The sequence below is a fragment of the Pseudopodoces humilis genome, chromosome 2, assembly GCF_049639895.1.
Source record: "Pseudopodoces humilis isolate 2021_Gansu_Grassland_sample_001 chromosome 2, ASM4963989v1, whole genome shotgun sequence".
Taxonomy (NCBI): Eukaryota; Metazoa; Chordata; class Aves; order Passeriformes; family Paridae; genus Pseudopodoces; species Pseudopodoces humilis.
Genome location: NC_142201.1, coordinates 49,846,227 through 49,872,809, shown reverse-complemented (window position 1 = coordinate 49,872,809; position 26,583 = coordinate 49,846,227). Strand labels below are relative to the sequence as shown.

General features: G+C 42.8%; 1 protein-coding gene across 2 annotated transcripts; it reads left to right on the top strand.

Moving 5' to 3' along the window:
• The first annotated feature begins 1,045 nt into the window (after nucleotides 1–1,045).
• KLF5 (KLF transcription factor 5) lies at nucleotides 1,046–20,526 on the top strand. Of its 2 annotated transcripts, none has more exons than XM_014252476.2 (4): nucleotides 1,046–1,265; nucleotides 4,293–5,163; nucleotides 6,265–6,324; nucleotides 18,605–20,526. In XM_014252476.2, the coding sequence occupies exons 2-4, from the start codon at nucleotides 4,305–4,307 to the stop codon at nucleotides 18,781–18,783; spliced, it is 1,098 nt and encodes a 365-aa protein (XP_014107951.1). In that variant the 5' UTR covers nucleotides 1,046–1,265; nucleotides 4,293–4,304; the 3' UTR covers nucleotides 18,784–20,526. The 2 variants fall into 2 exon arrangements, with proteins under 2 accessions (XP_014107951.1, XP_005516476.2); XM_005516419.3 differs by lacking the exon at nucleotides 1,046–1,265 and adding an exon at nucleotides 1,980–2,390.
• Nucleotides 20,527–26,583: the final 6,057 nt, after the last annotated feature.

Genomic DNA, 26,583 nt, shown 5'->3' with positions numbered 1-26,583 from the left:
GCTTCTGAAAATGTTTAAAATATACACAGAGCTTTATTCTGTGATACCATTCTAATTTACCTGCCAAAGCTTTTGCCAGGGCAGGCCCTTTATAAATGCATACGTATATAACAAAGCAAAACAAACAAAAATAGCCCAAACAAACAAACAAAAAAAATTTGAAATTATCTATTTATCATTGATTTAATCAGATGGAGAGAAAACATGCAAATAAGGTATGCAAGTCTCAGGAACACTTCAGAAACAGTACAGCCACAGGATTCATATAAATGCCTGAAAGTTACCAGTACATGCACAACATCGGATGCTGCCTACTCCTTACTCCTGTGTTGTGCCTGATCTACAAGAATTAGTTTCCAGACAGCAAAGAGTAGTACTGCTAGTTTTGCACTTTTAAAGCTGTTAGAGCTCAGTTTCTATTAAACTTGTGCTTTCAGATGGTCAAAAACATAATTTGAAGCCTAACCGAGTTGACGTAGGGGACATGTCGGGTGTTCAAACAGCGTAGTGTGAAGTTTAACCCTAAACTACGGTTATGTGAAGGGCATTCACACAACAACAAGACATGATTTTAAAATCTGATGGTTAAACACCTGTTCCTATTCTTGAGTGGGGAAAAAAACGCCAGCCATGAGTCTTCAGTAAAAGACACTGAAGTTGCATATTGACTAAACGGGAATATGTGTTGGTGTCGGAGGGAAATGAGCCCGCACGGCTTTAAATGCTGCGCTGATGGGAGTAGCCGGATCTACGTTAGTAATAACAAGCATCAAGAGGCTACATATTGCTAAACAGTTCGTGTAAAGAAATGTTAAGCTGAGCTCTTCTCTGCTTCTGTAATTAGCTTTCTGCATGCAGGCTCTCAGACATCCTACTCGCTGTGCACTGGGCGGCAAAGGGGAGGAGTACCAGGTTGACCAGAAAAAAAAATGCTTTATTTACGTTTTTAAAAAGAACCTTGTCTGTAAATGATAGGGGATAAATACGGGGAGGGGGAGGTTGCCAACATTTCTGTGGATTGACAGACTCTCCCTGCAAACCGAAGGCGCAGAGCTGAGAGGGCTGGGAGAAAGGTGGAAAGTTTGTGCTTTTTTCCAAAGTTCCACTACATTCTGTACTTTTCCCATACGACGTGAGCCGGTCGGTGTTGCACGAAAGGACGGCGTCCCTCCTTTTTCTGCTTCAGCGAAACATGCGGTAGCTTAGCTCACCGTCCTGTGTCTGCGGGGAAATATGCTCTGCGTCGAAACCACACCTCAAAACAAGTAAACAGAAACTTGCCTCATTTCGGTTGGGGGCAGGGGGGGAAGAACAGATTCAATCGTCGCTACCTCTTTTCCTCTACCCGTCTTCCTTATCCTCTGCGCTATTTCTGTAAAACGCTGGAAAACTTCATTTTCGCAGCGTACGAGGCGGGGCGGGTGGATGCGTACTGCCGGGCTGATAATTATTAGCAGCAGGTTTCGAGTACGAGTTGCCTTCAGGACAAAAAATAATAAATCTGAACGACTGCCTTTAAAACTCTTTTGAAGATGAAAGGTAGGACAAGACAGTTGTTTTAAAGTGCCCACATTAGCAGTGCTTCTTTACAAGACTATAAATAATAGTAAAAGCACGAGAGAAGCCTCGGCGGAGCGCCGCACTTGCTGAAAACCCGCTTTCACTCCGGGGCGATCGCCGCTCCTGCCGCTCCTTTCCGGGGACGCTGCCCCGGGCACCGCTCCCCGGTGCTGCCCGAGCGGCACCGGCACCGGGATCCGGATCGGCACCGCTCCGCCATCACCGCCGCGCTCGCCGCTACCGCCGCTGCGGGGCAGGGCCGGGCCGGGCCGGGCCGGGCCGGACCGGGCGGCGGGGAGGAGCTGCCCGCGCTCCCCGTAGGCAGGGCAGGCGGCAGGGCCGGCCCCCTCTCCGTGCTGGGTGGGGTATAGGGGGGCCGGGGGTGGAGTAGGGTGAAATAGAGGCGGGCGTGTGTCACTGGATAGATACCCGCGGCCAGGTACGGGCGGAGGCACTGACGATTCCGGAGTGGATGCGCTCTGGGCTGGTGCTCCTGGGGAGTGAGCGCACGAGTAGCCACCGCCCGCCCGCCCGGAGCCGCCCGCGGGTCACTCGCCCTGCGCCGGGGCGGGCAGCCCGTCCGAGCCGCGCCCGCCGCCAGCCTCATGGCCACCAGGGTGCTGACCATGACCGCCCGCCTGGGGCCCCTGCCGCAGCCCGAGGAGCCGGTGTTCGCGCAGCTGAAGCCGGTGCTGGGGGCCCGGGAGGTAGCGGTCTTTCCCGGGGAGGACCTGAAGCAGCAGCCGCCGCCGCCGCAGCAGCAGCAGCAGCACCCGGGGGGCGGAGGCGGGGGCGGCGGCGCGAACCTGCCGGCGGAGGAGATGGTGCAGGTAGGCAGCGGGCACCGCTCACAGCCCGCCGCTGGGCACTCGGTGCCCGCACACACCCGCGGCCAGCGCGCCTCGCCCCGACCGGAGCGGCCGCTGCGGAGCGGGCGGGACTGGGTGGGGCCGGGCTGCGGGGCGAGGGCGGCGGACACCGAAGTCCGGGGCTGTGGCGGTAGCGGCAGTGGCGGAGTGTATGTGTGTACGTGTGTGTACGTGTATATGTGTGTGTGTGTGTGTGTGTGTGAGGGCGGGGGAGCGGCCACGCCGCCCATCCCGCCCGTGCGAAGCGCCGCGGAGCGGGGAGCGCTCCCGTGTTCCGCCGACGGAGCGCGGCGAGGCGGCCGAGGCGGGGCGCGGACTCCGCGGGCCGGCGGGGGGAGCGGGGCTGCCCCCGCGGCTGTGTTGAAAGCTACAGCTGCTGCCTTCGCACTTGCCCGGCGGCAGAATTAGAGCGGCCGCCTGTCCTCTTCGCCCACGCAAGGAGTCATGTTCGGGGGGCGGGGTGGGGGGGTAGGGGGAAGAGCACACGACTCGCTGGTAAGCGGGGACTTCCCAGGACTTTTTGCCTGTCCCAGGAGACTGGTTGGGAACGGATCCGCAGGCAAACAGCTGGAGGAGCTAAAAGCGGGAAGGTGCCAACCGCAGCCGGGGTCCAGCCCGCGGACGGTGCCCGCTCCAGGCGCGGCTCCCCGAGCCCTGCGTCGCCCGGGTCGGCGGGGAGGGAGCCCCGGTGCCGGGCAGCGCTCTATCGGGCGCTGCCTTTCGGTGGTGTCTTCCCTATAGAGTAAATAACTCCCCGTCTTCAAAGCGAGCTGCCCTCGACTCGTAAACAAGAGCTGGAAAAAGTAGCCTGGCATGTCGGGGCAGATCCAGATCAAAGGGACGGGAAGGCGGCTGTGTTTGTTTGTGGTGTTTACCGGGGGTCTTTGAAGAAAGGTCCTAAAATCCACTTTCGGGCAGAGTTGCTGTTTGTCAGCTGCTTTCGCTTGCGGGGTGCTAAACGGGTCTGGTATGAGCACTCTCTTGACAGGGCAGGGGGGAATGTCGCATTTGCCCACTGGAGAGTGCATGATAAATGTTTTGCCGATGACTGTACACCAGTAATGTATAGGGCTACAGCCACCCACGGATTCCCTCGCACTACTCTGCTAAGAGGATGATTTTCCAGTAATTAAAGAGCTCTCCGGGAACTGAGGCATGGATAGGGACATGTTTATCACGCTGTTAGACAACCATAGACTGCACAGATTATTATTGGTTAAAGTGTAGTCCTGGAGACACTTTACACAAAGAGTACTCTGTAGTCAACCTGTCTCCTTTTTATTTGATATTATTAATAATTTCACTCTTTGGTGTTGTATTTCTAACTACTAGATCCCATTCTTCTAGAGATGAAAAATCATGGAAGTATGGAAAATATATATATATAGATAAACGTTATTTGAAGTATTAGTATTCAAATAGTCAGCTGAGGATGTGGCTTTTACAGTTAGCATTTCAAAGAGAAGCGGGTGAAACAGATAGGCAGTCACCCTGCTGGAGCAGTGAATTCCAGAGCAGGAGATCTGCAGATTAGGCACAGCGCCTGTCACTTCTGCGCCTCACACTCTTTTAGGCATAAAAGATGAAAAGTTTGTGTATGCTGAAACATCAGATCTGTCTTAATGTGTGAACGCTTTGTACCTTGACTTTATCTCCTTGTCCTTGATGATGTTGATCAGTGTGCTGATTGTAAAATCAAGCAGGTTTTCATTACTGTGAGCACTCATAACTTCCTCTGTAAGTGTCTTGTGGCTGGATGAACAGTATTGCCTTTTATTTGTAAAGCCTCACATGACTTGGATGCCATCATCTTTCTTAGCTGGTAACAAATCATGTGGATTATGGTCTGTTTTGTCTTTGTAGACGAGATGTGAAATGGAGAAATACCTGGCACCTCAGCTCCCGCCCGTTCCCGTCATCCCTGAGCATAAGAAGTACAGAAGAGACAGTGCCTCAGTTGTAGACCAGTTTTTCACTGACAGCGAGGGGTTGCCTTACAGCATCAACATGAACGTCTTCCTGCCCGACATCAGCCACCTGAGAACTGGCCTGTACAAATCTCAGCGACCCTGCGTAACCCACATCAAGACAGAGCCGGTCACCGTCTTCACTCACCAGAACGAAACTACTGCCCCTGCCCCTGCTCCCACTCAGGCCCTCCCAGAATTTACCAGCATCTTCAGCTCCCACCAAACTCCTGATGTGAACAACATTTTCATCAAGCAGGAGCTTCCTACTCCAGATGTCCATCTTTCCATCACGCCCCAGCAAGGCCAGTTGTATCAGCTCTTGAGCTCTCCGGATTTAGACATGCCCAGCACCACTCCTCAGGCAGCCGTGATGGACTCCCTTAACAATGTTTCCATGCCCTCAGCCATGGCGGGCCTTAACACGCTCTCCTCGGCTGTTCCACAGACTGCAATGAAACAATTCCAGGGCATCCCCCCCTGTACCTACACCATGCCAAACCAGTTTCTGCAGCAGCAGGCCACTTACTTCCCTCCTTCACCCCCAAGCTCAGAGCCTGGAAGTCCAGACAGACAAGCAGAGATGCTGCAGAATTTAACCCCTCCTCCATCATACGCCGCAACTATTGCTTCCAAGCTGGCGATTCACAACCCGAATTTACCAGCAACTCTGCCCATAACCCCCCAGAACATCCAGCCTGTCAGATACAACAGGAGAAGTAACCCAGATTTGGAGAAAAGACGAATCCACTACTGTGACTACCCAGGTAAGCAGTCTGTGCCAGAAAATCCCTTTTGCAGTAAAAAAAAAAGATGTGAATAATCATGGATGAAGTAGAAGTGGTTTTCTTCAGCTGTGGTCTACACCTAGAGAGAACCAAATAGTTTCTTGTCCAAGTAGAATTTGTCTTCATCATTGTTTTATTTAGAGTGGAACACTCTCACATTCTTTAAATAATAGGTGCTCTTCATGTCAATTGTAATTCTCTTGAGCTCATTTTACCATGTTGCAAAATACGGACTCTGTAGAAAATATAAAAATTTTGGCCTTTGCTAGTGTAGATCAGTGTGACTGTCCTGTATTCACGATGGAGCAGAGGCTCTGTTTGCCCAGTGCAGTGGAGCCGTTTGAATTTTCTGAAAGAATCATTTCAGCTCCTGATAGCCAAGGCCATAGCCATTCTTCCATTTATGAACAGGAGATTCAGCTGCCCTCATAAATCCATTAAAACCATCTCTGGAAATTGTCCGCAGATGGATTGCCTTCTGCACTGAAGGGGAAGAGGGACCTGACTGTAAAGTGTGCCTCCATGTAGTACGTGATCCGGGATAGAAAGCGTGCATGCGCACCCGTTGTAGCGAGAGAGAAATTGCTGCTCCCCCTTTACCAGCTCCTGGTGCCATATCGCCCATTTGGTGTGCCATACAATAAAGGCCCAGTGGAAAAGTTATGTCGAGCCCTGGGTGATAATGACATGGAATCTGGCTTGATCAGGTCCTCTGAGAAATTTTAAAAAAATAATCCCCCCCTGCTAAGTTGTTGACTTAGGTAGCAGGTATTATTGTACGTAGATTGTAGCGGCTGTTGGCCGATATACTACATTTACAAAGCAGTAAGTCCACCAGAAATGTACGTGTTTTTCTCTTTTCTGTGTAAATCAACACATCTCTAGGACCGGTCTAAAAAATTTTGCTTCTAAATGGCAAAAATGATGTCAGAAAGTAGTAAATTTTAATGATAGTACAGGTAGTACCCCAGCACTGAATGAGGAAGCTTAAACACAATGCAGAGTGTTTCTGTTCTCCCTACTGAAACCTCTTTTTTTTTTTTTGTTTTTTTTTTTTGTTTTGTTCTTTGTTTTGTTTAGGCTGCACAAAAGTTTATACAAAGTCTTCTCACTTAAAAGCGCACCTGAGAACTCACACAGGTATGTATGTACTCACTTTGTCGCTGTCTCTTGTTCGTCCGTGGCTGACGCGTTTTCTGACAAAGCAAGCACGCTGGGTCTGCCAGCTTCTCCCTGTTTTTTTCTAGAGTGGTGTGGACAGACTGGCAGTTCAGCTACAAAATATTTGAGGATTGGTCAGTGAGAAGTAAAATTTGTTAATGCGGTTTTGTTAAACCTCAATGGAACTCAAAATAGCCGACAATAAAGCAGATGGAAACTTTCCTTTTCAGTCTAAAATGCCATTAAAGTGTTAAAAAAACCCCACCTTTTTTCCTCCCCGAATAGTAAATTAAACATAGTAAAGATGTTCTACTTTTGAAGATTTATCTGGGTAGATAGAATTTTCTGACCTTTTAGGATTATTTAATCTTAGAATTTTTCACCAACATCATGAAAACTCCCAAGATACGTCCATTTACTTTGTCCTTGGCATTAAGTGGGCTTCATTATTTTTTCAAAGGACAAATGGTTTGCCATGTTTTTTTTTTTTTAAGAAAAGGACATAATTTTGATGTTTTAAATTTTTTTGTTCTGTCAGGAAAAGATATTAAAATTAAGAAAATTTAAAGTGTGAGTTTGTCACAGTTGTTTTTTGTACCCTGGTCAAACTCTGCTTGCAGCTACGGAGGCAGTCCCTGTTCCTGGGCCCTCAGGGAGTGGAGCTGGGGACAGAGTTGGTTGTGTGTGGGCTCAGGAGCTGTGAGTGCTGAGGACGGTGTTTGGGAGGTGGAACTGCCCCAGATGCTCTTCCTGAGTGTTCACCTGCTGAGCTGGGGGAAAGAGGAGAGAGGGAGAGAAGGAAAAAACCATAGCTCACCTCCAGCACACCTGGAACTGTTTAGGGATGTTCTTTGCTGGGATCTTGGTACAGAACTCGTGCTAAATCAGTGAAAAGCATGACTGATTTCGTAAAGAATGAAATTAAATTATATGACTCCTGTTTTTAAAAGTGAGTGTGAACTCCGGTTCTTTTCTGTATGGGCTTAGGATCAGAGCAAAACACAAGTCACAGTTCAAGCTACTTTGTTATTGAGGCGGACTGTCAGCACTACGGCTGTGCCGTTCAAGGAGTGAGTTTTCAACTGAGCTTAAGTCAAAACTTGTCCTGAGCTATGGTCTAACAAAATGTTTCACTATTTCTATGGAAACAAGGCCTTCTGTTCGGCAGCTATTATAAAGGGATTGTTAGATTATTGTAAAGAAGTTGAGTATGTCCAGGCTAAGTGTTAATAAGGAAATCTTGTTTTCAGAAATGAAAGTTGCCTGTGTTATACAGTGAAAAATTAAAAGCAAGTGTAGAAGATTATTGTTTTGCATTAGTGACAGACTAAACACCAATGCTGTTAAAAATATTCTTAATATATAATCACTCACTAGCAGTAAGTTTAGTAAGAAAGGAATGTTTTCATGAGGCTGTAAATTGAGTAGTGTCAGAGAACAGAATCCCCATTTAATAAATAGTCTGTAAATTTAAGTGTACCATTTCCACTTGTGCACTTCAGCCAGGATCTAAATACATTTTTAAATATCTTGATTGCTATTACAAAATAACTAGGAAGAGAGATAAAAGCAAAGCTTTAGTCTAAACATTAACACTATATAGTTAGCATTTGAAATGAATGCTTTTCTTTTTTTAAATCAATTTGTATCTTTTTCTGTACCTTAAGTAGTAATGACTTCAGGGTTTTACAAAGTTAGTTCTTGTATGCATAGAAATACATACCTCATTGCTCACATATATTGCTTAGGGTCACTAATGTTTATTGTTGCCTTCACTTTTTTGCCTAGAAATGTGTATAAATGTGTAAAGGTCAGAGGAGCTGATGTATTCATAGAAACAAGAATGTTGTTTTAGATAAAAATCTAGTGAACTTAAGCAGGTCTGTAGTACAAAGGGTCTTCTGGGGAGGTGAATGAAGGGATAAACTGTCTAAGGCGTGCATTACATGCAAGAATGTGAGTCTGTATCCTGTTACCTGCAGTATTTCAGAGTTTGGATTAGTTTAACTCTCCTGAATATTCACTTCATACTTGAAGATTTCCAGCAGCAATTCTGATCGCTGCCTTAACATACAGTTGAAGTGTGTTTTAAGAGCCAGATCTCTGACTGAACATTTGATCGGTTAAGGAATGCTAAAGTAAAGGGGTGCAAACTCAGGGAAACCTGTGAAGTTGCTCAGCCTTCCCCAAGAGTGTAAGGCAATCTTGCTATTGATCTCCAAAGGGATAGATGCCGAGGGCTAAATTAGAGGATGTGCCTCTGTTCATCCCATCCCCCTGGCACTGTGAATTCATACAGCTCTAATAAGTTTTGATTTTTAGTTTTAAAACATTTTTAAAGGACTTTGTAAAGCATTTACTTTCAAAGTCTAAAGCAAATGTCACGTAAGCCGTTTTAATAAAGTTGTGTGTGATATTCTTTCAAATCCCTCCAGGGATAGCAGACCTGTTTATCTGGCTAAACCCGTTCTTTAGTAATCATGGACCACTGAAGTTGTTCTCTCCTTATTCTTAGTTTCTTAACAATACCTTTTAAAATTGGCTGCAGTCTCTCTCTCATCCAAAGCAGTCCCTGCCCTTCTCAGCAATCTGTCATCTTAAAATAAAAGAGCCTGCAGCAAAGTTTGTCTACCATTAAAAGTCAAGACAGACCTCATGGTTTTCCTTTTGTGTTGGAAAATCTCAGCCTTTTCACAGTATTTATTTAGCAGCCTTTTTCTTCTGAAAGGCTTTGACTGGGTTTAGTAGATGTTCTTTGACAACAAACCTGAGGGAAATGTTACTTTGGATCGATGGAATGTAGGCTGTAGTCTAATTTATAAATTACATCCAAACTATAGGAAATAAGCGAGAGGAGAATCCCATATATTTTTCTTCTTAGGTGTTCCCAAGCTGTTTACCTTACACCAAGTCAGGTGGTATAAAGTGATATAGTTATGCTGATTTACCATAGTTACACTGGACTCTTGCTGTTGATCAGGAGTCCAGTATTCCCGTTAAGAGCTAAGATATGCTTGCTGAAGCAGGCACACATTTTTATTTCCTTATGTAATGCTTTTAGCATTTGTTCATGAGGAAATAAATTTTAGTTGGTAAACTGGCAACCCCTAAACAGAATATGAACAAAGGTTCAAGTGTTGAAGAGTTACGGAACACTTTTTGTCCATTTCCATGCAGTTCTGGAGCAGATGTGTGGTACATTTTAATACCTTAAAACACTTCAGTGTGATACCTGAATTTGATACTAGTTACTTCTGAAACAGGTAAAGTGGTACTCAGTATTTTAAAGTACCTACTGGAATATCTTTCAAAACAGGTTGGATTTTTGACCTTTTGAAGCAGGGAGTTTCTTTTAAAATTATGTCACCTGTTCGTCATGGAACAAGTTTTGTTTCGTAGCCGGCCTTGTGCAACTGTGGTATCTAATGCGTGAGGGGGTTGCGCATTTATCGCGGGCTGTTCAGCAGCAAAGCCACCTGAAAGCTCTGGCATAACAGCTGTATGTCCAAATTGAAACATGTGCCAAATCTCAGGGAAATGCAGTTACTTTCGTATTGCAGATAAACTTCATTCAGTTCTTCTGGCATCCGAATACATACACGTATATATATATCAAGTAATCATTTAGAAACAGTGGTCCTATAACGTATCTCTTTAGATTTCTTTATATGCCAAACATTTGGATTGTGGTTGTTGACTGTTGGTTCTGCAGGCACCTGGAATACCATACCTGTACACTACCTGTAATGCTGCAGAACAGCTGGCTACAGGGTTGGGGCAGGGGGGTTTAATTATTTCTGTGAGCAGCTGCACACTTCAGTATTGTGTATGTTTTTAAGAGGAAAATTTGTGATTGTTTTGAACACATCAAGGCACGCACATTGAGGACATTTTCCAGCTGCATTCTGGTTTTCCGTATACAGAGTCTTTGTACAGGCATGTTCTCTGGTCACATGGTGGGCTTGCCATTAATAGTTTCTAGCATTAACTGCAGAACTATTTCATCTCTATCTATAGATCTAGCTTGTATTTGGTGATGGGAAGTGGAAGCCGCGATAACTCAAGAGAAATGGCATTTCTCAAATGAGATGCACTCAAAATACTTCCACGGTCCCTGGTTATTTCTAATGTTTATATAGGCATGGAACAGCTGCTGACTTGTGCGGTTTCTCAAGGTGTTAAACATTTTACTTTATTTTAGATCTCTGCCTCAATAGATCCAGAATTAGACCGATGGTACGTCAGAATTAGAACCAGTTGTAAGCAGTAGACTTCAGCAGTCGCTGGGATTTGGTGCTCTCAGTTCACCATACCTGTATAGGGACACTTGTTAAGGGTGGTGCCAATTGCCCAGGAATTCAGGATGCCCCTGGTTCAGAAGGGAAGACAGTAGTTGGGCTCCTGCTAGAAAAAAAGCATGTTGTGAAAACAAGTATGAACTCAAATCATACCGAGTCTTTGGTGAGGGATTTCGCTCATGGTGCGCAAATGAGGAATGGAGACCTCAAAGGACTCATGGTTGCAGCCATAGCAAACTTCATCCTGAAATTGTGAAAACAGTAATTAAGTAATACTTCTGTGCAGATCCAGCTTCTTTGACCTGTTAAATGAGTCAGTTGCATAGATTACACTTTAAGGAGCTGTCAGTAAATGCCATCATTGATAGAGACCATAAGGAAAAGTGGAAGAGAGTTAAATAAAACTGTTGACAAAGTGCATTAAAGTACAGTGTTGCTAGACACTGCTGAAGGGTATGTTAGTATCTTTTATTTATGAATTCTGCTACATCCATTAGTTGCCTGTGTGAGAAATGGAAGTACATTACTTTCCTGTGCAAACCACAGTTTAAGGGAAAATAATGCATCTTTTTCAAATACTTCATGAAATACCTACTTCACAGGCCTTGGGAATAATTGATCTGGTTCTTTATCTGCAGTCATGGGAAGTGTTTGAATGTGTTGCTCAAGAGGTTGAAATCTTAGCAGCATAAACCTAAATTTTATTTAAATATTACTGATTATTCTCACTGGCATCCAGCATGCAACTTTTACAAAGCATGAATTAAATTCCAAGGTGGCAGGTGAGGGTATTCCTGTTAGATTTTAGATACTGAAAAGAAAAGCCTAATATTTTCTTTTTGATTAAAAGCCTAGAAAGTCCCTCTAAGCACGAAAGCTTAAAAGAACTGTTGTTTCTGTCAATTGCTCCCTGAGAGGATTAAACTTCAGTTCCAGGATATTTGATTCTTGATAAAGAAACTGTTGACCTAAGAGACCAGCTTTAAATATAGTTCATTTTGAGACCGCCCTACATAGGCTAATATAGTCCCGAGATTCACAGCAATTGCTAGTGATTAAAACTTTCCATTATTTGATCAGACATTCCTTATTGTAATTAATTTCTGAGGCTTGACTGGGACGATTGACTCCTGGTTCCAGCCTGGGTGGTGTGTTGCTTGTTGTTTGTTAGATGACCTGCACCTCCCATTGGTGAAAGATTAGAAACATTTAAGTAATGTCCTAGTTTAGTCTGAGTATCTTGGTAGCAGCATTCCTGTCCTGTCAGGCTGCATTATTTATATTCAGGGATCTCTAACAACTCTGATTAAGGACATATTAAAACCTTTGATTTTGGCAAGTGTACAGTGCTTTGCTTTTAGTTAAAATGCCTTTTATGTATTGCTTTAATTTTTTTTTTTTTTCTTTTGGTGTGTGTGTGCATACAGTAGATGGAAATCTGGAAGTCTACAGTATGTGTTTAATAAATTCCATTTTAAGAGCACCTCTTATCTGACTGTACAAAAGCCAGTGTTATTGGTGAGAGAGCTAAAGAGCAGTTCTTGTACCACAGGCATAGATGAGGAAATGTGTTCTTCAGCACAGGATGTGTAGACACAGGCGTGCACCCCAAATGGCATGGATTTCTTATAAACCTACTTAAAAAATTCCTTTCCTCTGTGTTTGCATATCTCCTTGAAGAGAGACCACCTCTGTTAAGACAGAATGTTATACCAGAAACAAAATAAACCATTGCACAGGGCAGTCAAGATTCCCCACTAATCCTTGAACTGCGTAAGACAACACTTAGCAAAATAAGTGTGCTTCTAGCACTGGTGGGAGTGCTGAGAAGGTAATACCTTCTGCACCTCTGTAGTCAGACAGTGAATTCTTTCCACTGTCCTCTTTGATCACCGGTGAGTTATCTTTTATTCCTGTTCATGCTTCATTTATCAGTGATTGGACTTTGTGCTGAGCTCAAAGCCCTCTGTTACAAAATTCCTTAAAATGCTGTTTCATCATGAAGTAGTATATAATGGTACCCCTTTAGCCACTACTATAATGGGCAGAGACTTAATTGCATTTTAAAGTGTGCAGCATATGTTGCTCATTCATACCCTTGTGGATGGATGTTTCAAGGACTAAATTTGTTTTGTCACTCACAGAGTAAGCTGGATGTACCTGGCTTGCTGTCAGCCCTCTCATCCATCTCCATCTTGGACAACTGAGGATTTTAGTGCACATGTTTTAAACACCTCAGGGATTATTTATTTTGAAAATCCAGCTTTCTGTTCTTTCTCAAAAAAAAAATAAAAAACCAAAACCAAACTAAGAAGCTGCTTTTAATGATGATTACAGCACTTAGCACTTAGTCAATAAGAGAAAGAAGATCTGATTTTAGGTAAATGTTGAGAGCAAAAAACTTCTGAAGTCCAGTCACTGAGTCAGTATTTTAAAACTATGGTGCTATGAGGTAGAGAAACACTATTTCAAGCAAACTAAAACAGAAAAAACATTCCATTTATTCTTGGTTTTTTTCTAAAATTTGAGACTATATCATGCCAGGAAATTAAGACAACCGATGTTAATGTGAAAAATTTGGAAACAAATTCACCAGAAAGCTTTGAGACAACATAAATCTTAGTAATATGTTTTAAAGCTGAACATGATAAAGGTTATGTACATAACTGATGCAGTTTTGGTACAGAAACTTCTGTTTTGCCTGCCACAATTTTATCACACCTATCTGAATATTTTTTAAGGCTAACCACTTGCCACTAGAAATAGTTCCATAATGAGCATGAGTAATATTAAAATGATCGCAAGACTTGGTGGGGGGAGAGTGGCTGTCTTTATACTTTTATACCCTTATGAGGTGGTGTCATTTTGGAGTCTCTGAAAAGTGTATTGTTTGTTATTCCTTAAGTAAGCTCCAAATTCACTGCTCTGACAGAAATTTCTGATAGGAAACAAGTGAAGTTGCAGGCATTGGCTGGTGTAATATCTGTATTTGGATTTCTGCATACCAATAGAGTTACCTAACTTTAGGTTTGAAAATCCAGCCCTTGCTGTTTACAACTTTATTTTAAAGCCGTCCTAGCAGTGAATTGCAGAAATGAAGTCAAAAAACTCTTTGGTGAAATAAGGAAGCTTATTTTCTTGCTAATGGGAAGATTCATCAATAATGGAGTCTGTCGGCGACTTGTTTTTTCCAAACAATTTTAAACAGAAACATGTTCTTGAACAGAGGCTGCGTGTTGAAGATAGAGGGTGTCTTCAAAATGACTGTCTCCCCCCCACTGGTGGCACTGTGCCTTACCCAAATGAGCATGGCCATGAGGGTCACTGCCAGCGACTAGAATTAAATGTTAGGAAAGCAATTGGTGTGTTTTGACACAACTGAATCAGAAGGTAAATTAAAGGGAGAAGAGGCAACACAGTGTGCGTACTTTACTGGTCCAGACCACTCTCTTGTGGTGTAGATAAGAAACCTGAACCATGGGATCTGCTGGGGGAGATTTTATCTTTTGAAGTGGATGTTTAGCGTAGCATGTTATATGTGAACATCTAAATGTCTTTCTGACATCCTTGTAATCTCACAGCATTATGAATAATTTTTTTATAACAAATAGGCACTTTGGAAGCAAAATAGTCTCATTTCAGGTTAAACTCCCTTATCTCTTGCTGTGTGCTTTCTTTAAAAGACCTTCCAGTCCAAACATTAGGGCTTACAATTTCTGTGCTCAAATACAAGTCTCATTATAATGCTCCACAAGTGTATTTTTTTAAAACTGGAGAATGGATTCATATTAAGAGCTCAAGAACTTAAAAATATAATTTGTGATGTATAAACCTAGCAAAATATTTTAAACAATTGATACTGGAAGGAGGTTGTACAGAAATCCAATTAAACTTATGAAATCTCTATCCTGTTGAAGTATAATTTAAAGGAAAGCAGTTCTGTTTCCCAGAAGTGCTGTGTATAATATTTCTGGCTTGGGAAGAAAGGGTTGGAGTGTGCTATTTGGCTGGAAATCGGTACCAGCTTCCTCCATGGTGTTTTAGTTGAACAGTGTTGACATTCTAACAAATCCCGTGGAAGCTCCCCTGAAGTGGAGGAGTTAGCTGTTTTCTTGCTTTTACAGTGAAATATCTGTTTGATACCGTGATCATGTTCCAGTAACTGAGCCGTACTGCCCTTGTGTTTGATGACCAGTGGCATTCTTGGTTTAACGCCCTATAGAAGCCCTAAATTGATGGAGGAAAACCAAATACTTCTAAAACTTTACAGCTACTGTATTTCACACAATCATTAGAGTAAACAAATCTTACATTACTATGTAGCCAATGAAAACAGTGGATAAAGAGTTCAGTGTCCCTTATTGTGTATACCTGCTTTTTTAAAAAGTAAGTCTTTCACCCAGATTTCTCAGAGCTTTAAAGTCAGCACAGCAAAGAAGTAGGATCGTGTCAGAAAATATGAGACTATTTTTCCTTTGCTTCCAGGACCTTAAACCAAATTCTTATTTCTGCTAAATGACAAATAGCATGTATATAGGTTGCGAGAGAGAAAACATGACCAGCTAGTTGTTCTTCTGCTTGCTCTAGAAGAGTGAAAATTAATCTCCACCTATTTTTATTTTTTTTTTTTTTATACCTCCCCTTCCTCCTTGCCCAAAAGGAAAACATTTGAAATTGATTCAGTTCTTAAATAGAACTTTCCAACGGAAACTAGCATTACAAACATAGATATTCAGTATTTTACCCCTAGGATTTATTCAAAATAATCCAGGCGTCTACACTTGCACTAAAAATATATTTTCCAGTTCTCACTGTTGGCCAAAGCAGGAGTTAAAAGCAGTGTTCTGGCTTTAATTTCCAGTACATAAAAGTAACACTATTAAAACAATCTGAGTAAGGCACCGTTGCCTCTGCTCATCCCCTGAGCAGCGCTTGGTTTAGCTCAGGTCTGCAGAAGTCTGCCAGTAAGGAGGAGTGGTGCTGCTCTGCATGGCACTGCCCGAGCTTTTCCCGGGAGCAGCGCTGTTGCCCTGGAGGATTCGTGTCTGTGGAAGGCAGTGATGTGACCATGACAGTGTGGTGAATTTCTAAACAGTGTCTCTACAAAGTTTGAGTGAGTTTGATAGGGGTTCTGGCTATGGGACTCAGCAGTGCCTGCTGGCACCCAGCAGGACACAGGGATCGCCGCTGCCCAGACAGCCGGCATGCCGGCACTTCCTCTGCCAGGAGCTTTCACAACACCTGCTGACACTGCGCCGTGTTAGGAAAAGTTTTAACGGGGGGCACCTTTTTTTTGTTGTTGTTTGGACAACTTTGAGGCTGGTTTTACAGTGCAGCACAGTCTGATACTCAGTGAAAGTTGTGTGTACTTCATAGCTCCTCAGTGCCAGACTTGGAAACAGATCTTAATCTCCAGGTCTCCATTCTGGTCTGGTCTGGATATTTCTAGGCTTTTGTTAACTAGAGCTATTTTCCTGCCCTCTTTACCTTCTCTGTCATTCCTTGTATAACTCTGCAAAATACAAGAAGAAGCATTTGGGGTAGATAGAGACATGACTGTATATGCTTTCCCTGGACAGTGAGGGTGTCAGGCTCTGTGTCAAGTATAACGTGGCAGTTTTGAGTGAAGACTTTTAAAGAAGAATTTAAAGCAAACAGGGAGAAAAGGTGAAAAAGAAAGGAGGAAAAGAAATAAATACACTGTCTCTAAATTAAGACATTTCAAATACAGGAGTAGTACTTTGGTTTAACCTCTGTGCATGCACGTGTGCATTAATACAAAGTGTTCAAAGATCATCTCCCTGGTGCTGTGCCTTTGAATCAGCAACACAGGCTTTTACAGCCTCCAATGCTAACCCAGGTAAAATACATTGAGGATCATCTATATAGTGCAAAAGATAGGGACTCAATAGGGACCTTTCCTATCATTCTGCTGTGAAGACCAAATGTGTTCTCAGGTGGCTTCACTGGTGTAAGAAAAGCTTTACACACCGGGTTTGAATGAAGTCTGTATTTTAGCCTATAGCATGTGTTGTATGAAGCAAAAAAAAACCCTTATATGATAGATAATTCCCATCTTCAATCAGAATTTACTGAGTTAATTCAGAATTTACTCAGACAGAGTTAATTCAGCTGACAGAATTAATTTCAGTGACAGAAATCTGTGATGATTTCTGTTCTGATTTGTGATCCACCAAATAATTACAAATTCTGTGAGAGGTGATGCTGGGCTCTTCTTTTTCCTAAGGGATGTTATGTTTCCACCATGAACTCAATAAATCCCAGTTGCTGTTGATACAAAGGTGTTGTTGGGTGGGTAGGTGGTTAGTTTTTCTTGAAAAGGACTAATTCTGGTTGTGATGACACCTACCAAAGGCATATCCCCATTATGAGCAAAGGGCTGGTTCTGCTCTCAGTAGTAGATGAAAAGTTTATAAGTTGATCAGACAAAGCAGTGGAAACTCCCAGACAAAAGCAGTTCCGTAATTTCATCTGCATGATAAAATAAGTGCCTCTGAAGTAATGTTTTGGAGCTTCTCAGATGGTGTCACCTGCATAACTGATGCAGAATAAGCACTCTGATTTCAGGATACTGGCCCCTTTCTTTCTTCCATGTGCCTGTGTGGTAGTAAATCAGGGAAAAGTGGGAGGCACTTCACTCTGCAGTAGAATTTGGACTGTCAGTGTAAATGTTTGGACCAGTTGAGATGTAGAAGTGCTGTAAAATGGATTAGAAAGAACTGTTTGAAAATCTCAGCGTTGGTCAGTTTCTGCTCCAGATGAAGCTACTGCCAAATGCTTTGATACACTTGGTTTTCTCTCTCTTCTTGCCAAATGGGTCAAACTAATACAAAATATATAGACAGCAATTCGCTCTCCCAACTCTAAGGTGTTTTTGTCAAATAACATCAAACATTAAGCTCTTTATTTATATGAAGCTTACTTGTATGGTGGCATCATGCCCACAAAAGCTCCTAGGCAGGTGTGTGTACCCATGTAAAACTGTTTTCACACAAAAGTCGTCATGGCTTTGTGACTCCATATTTCTCCCATTTCAACAAACACCTGTATATTGTAGGCATGCTCCAAATACTGTTTCTAGTTCTAAAATGGATGAATGCAAATGTTTCTGGTTCCTGGGCTGGTGTATTCAGGACTAGGTGGATATTTTGAAGCTGCTGCTGTAACACAGCAAGTTTTCAGAGATGGCATGTTCCTCCTACATCAGTATAGACTGCTGAAGACAGCAAGCACTTTCCACCTTAAAATATGGCTGTTTAAGCACCTGATTAAAGACATCTCATTCTGAAAATGAGTGCTTTGAACTTGGAGGTTCTTTCTCCTATTTATAGCTAGCCCCAGGCAGGATACCATGAGTTTTTATTGCTTGTGACATTTTAGAAAATACTATCCCCGTTGTGTTTGTAGCACACTGTGCCCCTTTCTTCACACATAAGAAGCTCTTAACAGATCTGCACACTGCAAAGAATCCTTATAGAAATCTTCTTTCCCATTTCAAACTTCTTAGAAAAGCACTGTATAACTTAACTTACCCATTTTTGAAAGGTGAAAGTGTAAGTTACAAACCAGGCTAGATTGTCACATGAGACTGTTTTTTTCCCCCCTACTCCCTCTCATACTGTGGTGAGTGTAAAGGAGCATGTTTCGTTCTCATGCAGGCTTTTTAACTCCGTGTTTCTTTACCATAGCTCCCTCCAATTTGCACGTTTGAGAGTTTTGTACATTTTAATGAGGTAGAAAATCCCATTTTCAAGAGAAAAATTTGCTGAAAAAAACAAAGGGGCTGTTAGTTTGCAGCCTGATGGAGAGAGCTGTGGATAATTAGGATATGTCAGCTCCTTGTTTGTAATGGAGGAGCAGTGCCGCTCAGCGTGGACTCACGTCGGGTTTCTGCTGAGGAGTGGCAGCTGACAGTTCCATGTCTCCGTGCTGTGTTCCAGGTGAGAAGCCCTACAAGTGCACGTGGGAAGGCTGTGACTGGAGGTTCGCCCGCTCGGATGAACTGACGCGCCACTACAGGAAGCACACGGGGGCAAAGCCCTTCCAGTGCGCCGTCTGCAACCGCAGCTTCTCCCGCTCCGATCACCTGGCGCTCCACATGAAGAGGCATCAGAACTGAGAGCTGGACTGGTGGTTGAGGCTGTTTTGTATCTATGCAATTTCCTATTGACTCTCGACATACAACTGAAATTAGTTGAATTTTTGAGTATATATCCATTTAAAAGAGATCTCAAAAGGAACTGGAAATGTATATTTTGTATATTTATGCAGAAAAAGGGAAGACACTGTATCACAATTACCAGAGTGTTCAGTCATTTGTTTGCTTTCATGATGTATATGGCTTTAGTCAGCAGGTTTCATCTCTTTTACAAGTATTATATCTCTACACATTGCAGCTTTATACTTTTTTTTTTTTGCCTCCTGCAGTGTTTTGACCAAAGCACTGTCATTATTGTGACAATGTTTAGTAAACAAATTAGCGAGAGGAGGCAGATAAATGCACACAGTGGAAAAGCCATGAACTGTAATCTGTCAGGTTTTTACTGGACTTACTTAAGTACATGTGGGTTGTTTTTTTTTTTAATGTTAAGCCATTCTGTGGATATAAAACACATAGAAAAATTCATAAACAGCCATAGAACAAATCATTTTGTTCTGTGTGTTGCATGTTTGCTATGACAAAGATTTTGTAAATATGCAAATCAGCTTTTTAGGTTTAATACTAAAGTTTTCTAAGAAACATCTGAAAAAAGCAGTTGTTTTACATTTGATAACATGGCACATTTATAAAAAAAGTACTTAAATACCTCTCAAAATAGTACCAATTTAGTCAGATGTTTTGTACCTGTTAACTCAATGGTGTGCACTGAATATTCAAAGCAGGAGTTTGCTTTCAAATTGCATAAAAGGGCAAAACAAGCAGAATGAGCTGTAAATCAATGTTGGAAGCTGAAGTAGCGGGGATAGTTAAAATGAACACAGAATGTTAAACCTCTTACTATAAGCTAAACTTAGTATCACTTTAAAAAGAAGGATTTAGGATGCAGTTTTCATACACAGACATGTTAAGCTGGTTCAGCACCAGTATGATCTAGTTTCACGTGGATATTGGATGTAATTTTCTAGAAGGTAAAGGATACAGTAATTTTTTTTTAAATTACAGTGCAGTTTAGTTAATCCACTGTTCAGATTGACACACGCAGGGAAAAATTTACTGCTGACAGAAGTAGCTGAAACTCCACTGAAGTCAATTAAATGGTGCCCTTTTATGCTAAAAATGACTTTGATCCACCGTGCTCAGCCTTGAAATCATAGATGAAGGGCCAAAGATGAGGTTAGACCAGGTTAGGATTTGGCCAGACAACAGGAGAAAACCAAACAAACCTAGTAAGTGTCTGAACTTCACAAGCCGTAATATTAAGCTGTCAACCAAAGGCTAGAATAGACAATCAAAATACCAAAAAAGGGGTCTTGCAGGAAAACCTAGCTTTGTTAAAACTGTTGTTTGTCTTTATTTATTTGTGGTATATGATAGACTCTTTTTTTTTTAAGACAATTTTACATATACTTGATAAATTATAGTTTTGTTTGTTATAGTTAGAAATGTTGCTCTCAATGTAAATAGTTCACAAATGATGTAAATAATTTTGTAAGGCTTCAAATGTTTATACGTGGAAACACATGCAGAAATTGGTTGCTGTTTCGCTTCTTTTGCCTCCCCCTTACCTTATTTTTGTATTGTGGTATTTCCTATGCAAATGATGGAGCAAACAGCTGTATAGTTGTAGAATGTTTTGAGAGAGAATGAAATCGTTTATATATAAAGACTTTTTTTTTTTGCAAAATAAAACAAAGTGCCTAATGTGTGTGTGCGTGCATGTGCTCTCTCTAGCTCCTGACAATGAAAGTTCTGTGTTTTGCAGTGGAAGCTGGAAATCATGACAGTATTAAGCAAAGAATATCTGTTGTACATAGGAACTGTCTCTTTGGAAAGTACCTGGCACTTCTGCATCCTGCCCTGATGAAAATAATAAATGTGAAGAGATAAGGGTTGGTGCTTTTCTGCCATCTGAACTTAAAAGGAAGTGACTGATTGCCTGAAAATGGTTGCAGTTGTCTATCCACAGTACCATGATTGGACCTGTTGGGTGTATAGAAGTATACAAATTCCTTCGCACTTTCAAAATGGTGAAAACCTATTCACACTCAACAGTGTTGCCCAACAGAAATTCCTCTCTGAAAAGGAGCTTTCATGTCCTAGAAAGGCAGGAAGGTCCCAGAGCAGCACTGTGCAATGCTTACCCCCACACCTAGCATATCAGTGTCTTCTTTTAAGTGTTTCTCCCTTGGAAGTGGAAGTACAGTTCACATGAAAAATTCAAGTGGTTGTGTATGTTCAGCTCTGGGGGTACATCTTTCTTCTTTCCTCCAAGGTTCAAGAGAAAAGGCATGCTGGGCTTTTTAAAATAAATTTATCTTAAAACTAATGAAAGAGTCATTTTAAATATAGTTTGCTAGCAAATGTTAGTATTCAAACCAATCATTTATTCAAAATTCCATTATTGTCTCATAAGCTCTGATTCCTAAATACTTTCTTAAAATTCTATGTTCTTTCCTTACAATCAAACTTTTATTTTACTTCAGTTGATTCTTCTCTCTTAATTATTGTCTCTCACATGTCATCTAATCCCTCCTTTTACAAAATAGCTAGGATGGCATTAACCAAGTTTGTGAAGACACAGTTAACTACTAAGGAAATCTCCCTGCATCTCACCTAGCTGCACAAGTAAGCGCGGTGTTTTGGAGCATCGGGAGAGAGAACTCCCAGAAGCATTGCTGTGCCATTACCCTTTCCTGGTCCAGCCATTAGAAAAACACCCAAGTTTCTTTGTGGTGTTTGTGCGCAGAGAAGAAGCTGGCAATGAATTGTGCAATTGTCCACGTCACTGGGAAAGAGCTACTAGAGCTTGTTTGGCTGAGTACCAGTGGTGATGGGGGCATTGGGATTGGCAAGCTCCCCTGTTTAGCTCAGCCCCCAGTCTGAGCTGGACTGGTGGTGGGTTTGGGCCCCTCTCTCCTCTTTGCCGAGTTTTATCTCAAGTCAGTGGTTGAATGCAGCACTCCTGTGTTTCCCATGCCTTTTCACAATGAAGGCCTGCTGATTGCATGGTCTAACATTGCCTCATACTTGTTTTAGATGTTTTTATTGCTCAGCTACCTGGTTGCATAAACCAGCCTAATGGTTTCATATTAATCTTGAATGAAAGGCCATAATTAGGCCCGTCTACTTCAGCAGCATTTAACCTAATGCAAACAGAGAGAGAGAGAGAACAGAACCCATGCACAAGAATATGTTACAAAACCTAAAGTAGAGGGGCTTTCTTTTCTGGCAAGTGCTATGGCTGCAGAGCACAGTATTAACACAGGAGTTCAACAGCTTGCCTGGTCTGAAAATCTGCAAGAAAAAGCACTGTTACCATAGCCCCTGGCTTGGTTCCTTTACAGCAGTTGACGCAGAGTCCCCCAAGGTACCGAGGCCACCGTCAAGTTCGAACTCTCCAATTACCCTTCAGAACCTGAATTATCATTGCATGCGAAGAGAGAAAATCCAGTAGGCCAACTGGTTTTTCTGGTGGCCACATGAGCACCTTGTCCTCCGCTTGACTGGGTGCTGAGTCTCTTCCCATGGTTTTCGATGTGACTTTACAGCCTATTTATCCACAGAAGTGCCTCTGCCCACTGGGGAACCTTGTTACCCTCATCAAGGGATCCTTGCATGGATCCTTGTTTTAATCTGGTGGGTAATGAGGCTCTGTCATGCTCTGCAGCTACCACAGTGGTGTTGCTATTGACCTGCATGAGCACAAGAACTTACTCTTAGCCTGAAGAATGTGGCTGATTACTCATGTGCTGAATAGTGTATCCTGGCACTTGAGTGTGTTAGGACAGAGGGAATTTATTGGCCACTTTAAGTAGCAGAGGCAGCCCAATGGGTATGCTTTTAATAAAGTGGCTTGCATACTTTGCTTGTGTTTGTTTACTTGCTCCTCTTCTCCTGCACTACTAACCATTAGGTTGTTGTTGTCATCTACAATGTATCCAGCACCCTCACCAATGCTGCCTGTTTGGGATTTGGGATTTGAACAGCCTCAGGGCACTGGAGAACCCATGGCAGACCAGGCAGAGCCCCGTCTGTCTACAACAAAGGCCAGTCTGTGGCAAATGAGGAACACCTTTGTTCACCAGACTCCTTTGATGTTGTTATTGTCCTTCCTAAAAGTAGTTGCTGTTTATATAAAAATATGTATATAAATATATATTGGGAGGTGTGTGTGTGCATGTTCATTTGCACATTCAATTCAGTTCTGAATTCTAGCAAATACTTGCTTTTGGTGAGCTGTAACAGCAGCAAGCTCCACAGGTTAGCTGAGGAAAAAGTTGGTGCTCCCTAGTGTCCATTCCAAATTTCCAAGCAGCTGGGGAAATGTAAAACTCTGTTCCCTGTTACGTGTACTGTATTGAGAAAGAGATGTAGCAAAGAATTTCTGTTTCCAAGGAGTAGATAATGTCTTTATTTTGGAGTCTCCTCAGTGGGGGGGCGGGCAGGGCAGGAGATACGAGAGGGGGAAGGGTGGTTATATTACAAAGTGAATTCACACTGAAAAATAAAGTAACTTCAGCTAGGCAGGTTAGAAATGTGAGTTATTTCTGCAGGAGAATCTGTCCAGGTGGCTGCAGACAGCATCCTGAAATGAGGTCTCAAGGGTAGCTTGTTAAAACAGGGCTCCTTCTCCGCTTTTCCTTCCCAGTCTCTGCCCTGTTCTGTTTCTGCTGCCTGTCAGTATCTGACTTAATTTGTATTTCCAGTTGCTCCCATAGCTCCAGCTCCTGTTGCTCCTTCCCACCCAGCTGAGCAGCTGCAGTGATGGGCTTGGGCCACTGCTGCCCCCGCCCTGCTCTGCCTGCCTGTGGCCTGGTGCTGCACTGGTGCTGGTTGGGGCACTGGCTGCCTTCTCACCTGCCCCAGGTTAGAATTTGTGGCATAAACCATAACAGCATGGCTTGTTTGTGTCCTGCCAGTTTCCCTGTGCTGTATAGCAGGGCAAACTTTCTGTTGTTATGTGCAGTGCTTGTGTCAATACATAGGACGTGCTGTGACACTTTTGCACTTAGTGTGATCTTTATCCCAGGGCTCAGGAAGCTGATTAGAGCCTTCTCCTTCCCATGGGATCAAGCAAAGATATGTGTTGCCAAGGGAGATTCTCTACTTTTGAGGCAGCAACTTAGAAAAGCTTCAGAGTGGAGTCATGGGGTATCCAACCTTTGTTTTTGTGCTGACCTCCCTGTTTTCCCATCTCACTCTTTTTTACTGTAGCAGAGTCAGTTCAACAGCTTTGGCTACAGGAAGATTTTGAAAAATGTGGTTTTTCTCTTTCTCAAGAAACAAGGAGTCATACTGGCTGATTTGCCATCTCCTCTGCCTGGGAAATCAAAGTCTCAAGTCTCTTCAAAATAATATCCCCAAAGGCCATTTCTCTTCCCAGCCTCAGTTGTTGTTTCTGTTTATACTTGTTTTGTTTAGCTGGCTATTGTTATTGTGGTTTGTCATTATTTCCAACCCATTGGGGTGGATCACTAGACCAAAAAAAGGACACAGACCCCTCAGAGGGACCAGAGTCCCAGTCTCTCAGGTCAGTACCCGCGCTGAGAGGATGCAGACTCATCATTCTCTTTTTCCAGTCCCATGAATCCGCTAGTCTCGGCTCCTTGAGGAGGATGAAATGCAAATGCAGTGAGCTCTCACTATGCCCCTGAATAGTCCATGGCCTGCTGGATATACTGGGAAGTTGTGGAAGTGTGCTTTTGGCTTTCTCAGGGCCAGGAGGAGCCAGTACTGCATCTGCAGGCCACTGGAGCACTATCCTGCTTCATAGGTTACTTCATCAGAGAAGGGAACCATCACCAAATTCCTTCAAGCCAATGGCCTAGCAAAAAAAAGCCAGCAACAGCTTGTGAGAAGCTTCATGCTGTGGACATATAGAAAGTGATCCAGAAGTGTGCCTTTGACATTAAGATCCCAAGAGGAATTGGGCAGTGCAACACCTTGTTCCTGGAACCTGAAAGGGGGTGAACATTGAATCCCTAACAGCATGAAGCCTGAGACTCTGCTATAAATCTAAAAAAGCACATCTCTAGGACCTCATAAGGAATTTTAAACTCTTTTAAATTTAAGCTGTAGTGTAAAACATTAGGAGTATGAATGTTTTCTGGATTGTGTGCTTACATTACACCCCACCATAGGTGCTAAATCCCTTTTAGGTGGATCAGATGTTTTGCTTCTGTGAGAAGAAGTGTGCAGCTTTGGTAACTCACATGACTGGAGCAGGCTTGAGAAAACTGTTTCTGCGGGCTGTGTTGGCACCAGGGATGCTCTGAGGTCTGGGTCTGTGGGAGCAGCCTTCTTCCTTGGTGGTGTTGGTGCAGAGCTGGCACTGAGTGAGCACTGTCACTACCTTGTAGGTGACTCTGGGCACCTTGTACACTTTGGGCTCGACTGGACAACCACCATCACTGACTGAAATAATATGCTGAAATAGGTTTAATTTGAAAAATTGGCTGTATTTAAGTATGACAGAAAAGAAGAACTAAAGTCCAAGTGTATTGCTCTTTGGGAGTTTTCACAACAAATTTCTGGATGCCAATCTTTTAATCTGCAGTCTGGGGCCAGATCCAGATTTGATCCTTTAAAAGATATTTATTTTCCAGTTTCATTTGAATACAGTGAGATTTCTGCTGTGGAAGATGGCAGTATTCTTGCCTGATTAACACCATTTTCTCTGCTGCCCATTATCAGTCAGTAAGAGCCTTGCATGGTCCAAACCTGTCCCCTCAGCTCATCTGTGATGAATCCCTTGAATGAACACTCAAATTCATAAAGTGTGGGTAAGAAAAAGCAATAGAAATATGTTCAGATACACTTGAAGTTGGTTTGGCTTGTTTTTATGTTCTCTGTGTTCTCATGTAAGTAATGAAATAACAGTAGTTTTCTTATACAAATATTTATACACTATTACTAAATTTAACTGTGGTTTCCCCTCCACCCCAAAAAATTAATAAATTGCTATTTTCCTAATACTGTGTTTGGTTTTTCTCCTGTGCTGTTATCAGGCCAGAACTAAGAGTCATTCCTCCTTTGAAGAAGCTCAGACAAATGGGTAAGCCAGGCTCAATGTCCCCGGGGGAAAACTTACTTCATTTCTGAAACATTAACAACAGCAATCAAATGAAATGTGAGTATTTTCAGAGTACATTCTGTGCCTTAGGACATTTAAGCTAAGTTCTTGAATAAAGGAACTTTTCAGTAACCTTAAAGAAGCGTGCCCTGAAAAGACAGTTCTGAATACCAGCTATTTCTGACATGTACTATCTGCAGACAAATTAGTCTCAGAGAACCCACATGTTCCTGTTTTATCATCTTTGGGAGATTATTTTGTGTAGTTAGGCTGTGTAGCTTGTATACAGTGGCTGGTAGATGATCCTTTATTTGCTTGTGTCTGGGATTGCTGTTTTGTGGTGGTCCCTTAGAGACAACTTCTGCCATTTCTTCTGTCTGTTGCTCAGTTTGTCCCCAAAGTGGGGAACAGGGTTTTGTCTGGGGTCTGGTGACTCAAAAGAGGATGATCACCTGACCCATCTTCATCTTGTTTCCAAGCAAATATTCTTTACATGCAAATACCACCAGCCACTGCTGCCATAAGGTGTGTGGTTTGGTGCACCTTTCCATGCCTGGAGAAACATTTGGGGCTGCCACATTTGCAGGTAAAACCAAATTACTTTGAACTGTACACTGTTTGCACAACTGTGGTTGGAGATGGTTTGGCCCATGCCTGACAGATTTGACACCTGATTTGAATTGTTT